Source organism: Egretta garzetta, unplaced genomic scaffold (genome assembly GCF_000687185.1).
Source record: "Egretta garzetta isolate BGI_Z169 unplaced genomic scaffold, ASM68718v1 scaffold51, whole genome shotgun sequence".
Lineage (NCBI taxonomy): Eukaryota > Metazoa > Chordata > Aves > Pelecaniformes > Ardeidae > Egretta > Egretta garzetta.
In genome coordinates, this window is record NW_009258549.1 from 2978041 (window position 1) to 2980785 (window position 2745).

At 60.5% G+C, this 2745-nt stretch overlaps 1 protein-coding gene across 1 annotated transcript in view; it reads right to left on the minus strand.

Annotated features, from left to right (window-relative positions):
* The window catches only part of LOC104134234 (extracellular serine/threonine protein kinase FAM20C), an 8988-nt gene that overhangs the window by 1268 nt on the left and 4975 nt on the right, over nucleotides 1-2745 (minus strand). Inside the window, exons 4-9 of the mRNA XM_009647750.2 lie at nucleotides 1907-1999; nucleotides 1606-1721; nucleotides 1115-1295; nucleotides 892-1001; nucleotides 187-268; nucleotides 11-46 (exon numbers count right to left, since the gene is read on the minus strand). Coding sequence (XP_009646045.2) covers nucleotides 11-46; nucleotides 187-268; nucleotides 892-1001; nucleotides 1115-1295; nucleotides 1606-1721; nucleotides 1907-1999 — 618 coding nt within the window. The remainder of the gene's footprint in view (nucleotides 1-10; nucleotides 47-186; nucleotides 269-891; nucleotides 1002-1114; nucleotides 1296-1605; nucleotides 1722-1906; nucleotides 2000-2745) is intronic.

Below are 2745 nucleotides of genomic sequence, written 5' to 3' on the forward strand. Positions count from 1 at the left end.
GGAGGGGGGCAGGATGGACGGTTCGTCGCGTGAGTGCGTGCCGAAGCTGGGGGGAGAAGCCCGCCGGCCAGTGTCAGGGCGGCATCGCCCCACAGCTCAGAGCCCAACACAGGGTGTGTTTTGGCAAGACCCCCGGTCTCCCCCCCACCCCTTTGCCAGGATTGCTTCCCCTCCGTCCCGCTTTACCCGCGACCGTTGTCTAGGTGGAGCAGGAAAGTGTCGTTCCCAAATTTCTCGAAGGTTTCGTAGTGATGCCGGTCCATGTTGCCTGTGGTGGGGCAACAGATTTGCCATCGGGTGGTGGGCCAGGAGGCGGGAGCAGGGACATGGAGCACCCTCCTGGGGTGAGACCGAAACCCAGAGGCTGGGGAAAAGGGCTGGGGCACTCTAAGGTGCCCATCTGGTGGCCACGGCCATGGGGGGGGACCTGAGCAGAGCCCCTGGGGCCTCCAGGTCCCATCTCATCCCGGCAGCCCCGTGGAGGGATGACAGCGGCAAATGGAGCAGAAGTAATGGCAAAGGCACGGCTGGGCAGCCAGGGACGAGGAGACGGGAAGCTCTCCAAGTCAGATGATGGCAGGGGGACAGCGCGGGGAGGAAGGGGGGGCCCCGGGGTCGGGCGAGGCAGTGTGGCCCAGGGGAGCATTGCTTCCGGGAGGCGCTTCCCAACCCCAGGGTGTTCAACTGGGATCTCCCCGGCATCTCTCATCCTTCATCATCTGCCTGGGATGTGTCCTAATGGCACGGCCCTTCTCTCTTGTTTTGGGTAAGAGCACAGCTCTCTGCAGCCTGAGCAATGGTTTGGCCAACAAACCTTGCAGGGCGCGGTGCTGCGGGACACGGAGCCGTTTGGGCTCCTGCAGCCCCCAGCGCCGGCACGGCAAGGCTCACCCATAAGGAAATCGAGGACCGTCATGTCGATGAGGTCGAGGAGGCGATGGCCCCTGTCGTAGGGCGGCGTCTCTCGCACCTGAGCGCAGTAGTTGGGGTTCAGCTCCCACCTGCGGGCAGAGGCCGGGGCAGGGGACGGGGCCGTGAGAGTGGCCGTGGGATGGCCCCCTCCCGTCCCCCTGCTCTGCTGCCCCATGTCCTCCCTCCCCCTGCCCCGGCTCACTCAGCCTTCTTGCTCTTGTGGTAGGAGCGGCGCCAGGGGCTGCGCCAGGAGGAGCGGCGGGCCAAGGTCTTGTCGGGCAGCAGGGCGGCCATGGAGCTCTCCAGCCGGTCCGGCTTGCCGCAGAGGGCGTGCTCGGTGGAGCAGTAGTAGGAGCACTCCCCGTAGAAGCAGATGTTGCCCGCTGGTCATGGGGACAAAGCAAAGGTTGATGAAGAGCAGGAAGGCAACGAGCCTGCTACCCCCACACAGGGTGGTCCGGCAGGTGGCCAGGTGAGGGTGCTCAATGCACCGTGGCCACGTGCCACCAGCAAAGCAGTGGCAAGGAAGGCCTTGAGGAGCAGAGCCCCACAGCGGGAGACCCGGTGGGAGCTAGAGCAGTCCCCAAGGGGATGGTTTGCCCTGGTGTAGGGGGAGCCAGGGCAGGAGCAGCTGGCTCCAGGTGACCTCCATGTGGGTGGCCGCAGGAAAGACTGGATGGCATGAAAGCTCACCTGGGGAGATGAAGAAAGTCTTGGCCAGTTTCTTGTCTGTGGTGATGTCACGAATCTCCTTCGTTATATTGACCAAACGGCCAGAAACTGGGGGGATTCGCCGGAAATCCAGTATCCTGAAACACAGAACTTGGAACCATTTCTTGCTGGCCCTGGGTAGTTTTCATAGCGAGTTATTAAAACTGCCATGAGACACAGGTACCTGTTGCAACGGGGGGAGGAAGAGGTGGGATGAAGGAGCAGTTTCTCTGCCGCTTTGCCGTCACAGGAGAGCAGAGCTGGATGCACAGCCTGCACTCACCTGTCCAGGTGGAAGGCTGCAATCTCCGCGTTGTGCCGCTCAAAATCTGAGAAGTAGAAGAAGTCGATGGGGGTCTCCTGGTCCCGGGTCTGTCTGCAAGGAGAGGGGAGGCTGGGGGCGATGCCATGGCCACCCCGAGTGTGGGTTTGGCTCCAAATCACTCCTCACCTTGTATCCCCGATGCCACTGGAGACACAGACAGACCCAGTCTCCTCCAGTTGCTCCCTGCTGGGTGGTGCAGCCCCAAATCCCCCACCCAGGGCCCCACGCACCCCCTGCTCCCAACCCAAGGGCTGGGAAGCCCTCATGGACTGGAAGGTCACAGAATCACAGAGTCACAGAATGGCAAGGGTTGGAAGGGACCTCGGGAGATCATCTAGCCCAACCTCCCTGCTAAAGCAGGTTCTCCTAGAGCATGTTACACAGGACTTCATCCAGGCGGGCTTTGAATATCTCCAGAGAAGGAGACTCCACAACCCCCTTGGGCAGCCTGTTCCAGTGCTCTGTCACCCTCAGAGTAAAGAAATTTTTCCTCATATTCAACTGAAACCTCTTATGTCTCAGTTGGTACCCATTGACCCTTGTCCTGTTGCTGGGCACCACTGGGAAGAGTCTGGCTCTGTCCTTGTGACTTCTACCCTTAAGATATTTGTATGTATTGATGAGGTCCCCTCTCAGTCTTCTCTTCTTCAGGCTGAACAAGCCCAACTCTCTCAGCCTTTCCTCGTAGGGGAGATGCTCCAGTCCCTTTATCATCCTAGTTGCTCTCCTCTGGACTCTTTCTAGGAGTTCCTCATCTTTCTTGAACTGGGGAGCCCAGAACTGGACACAGTACTCCA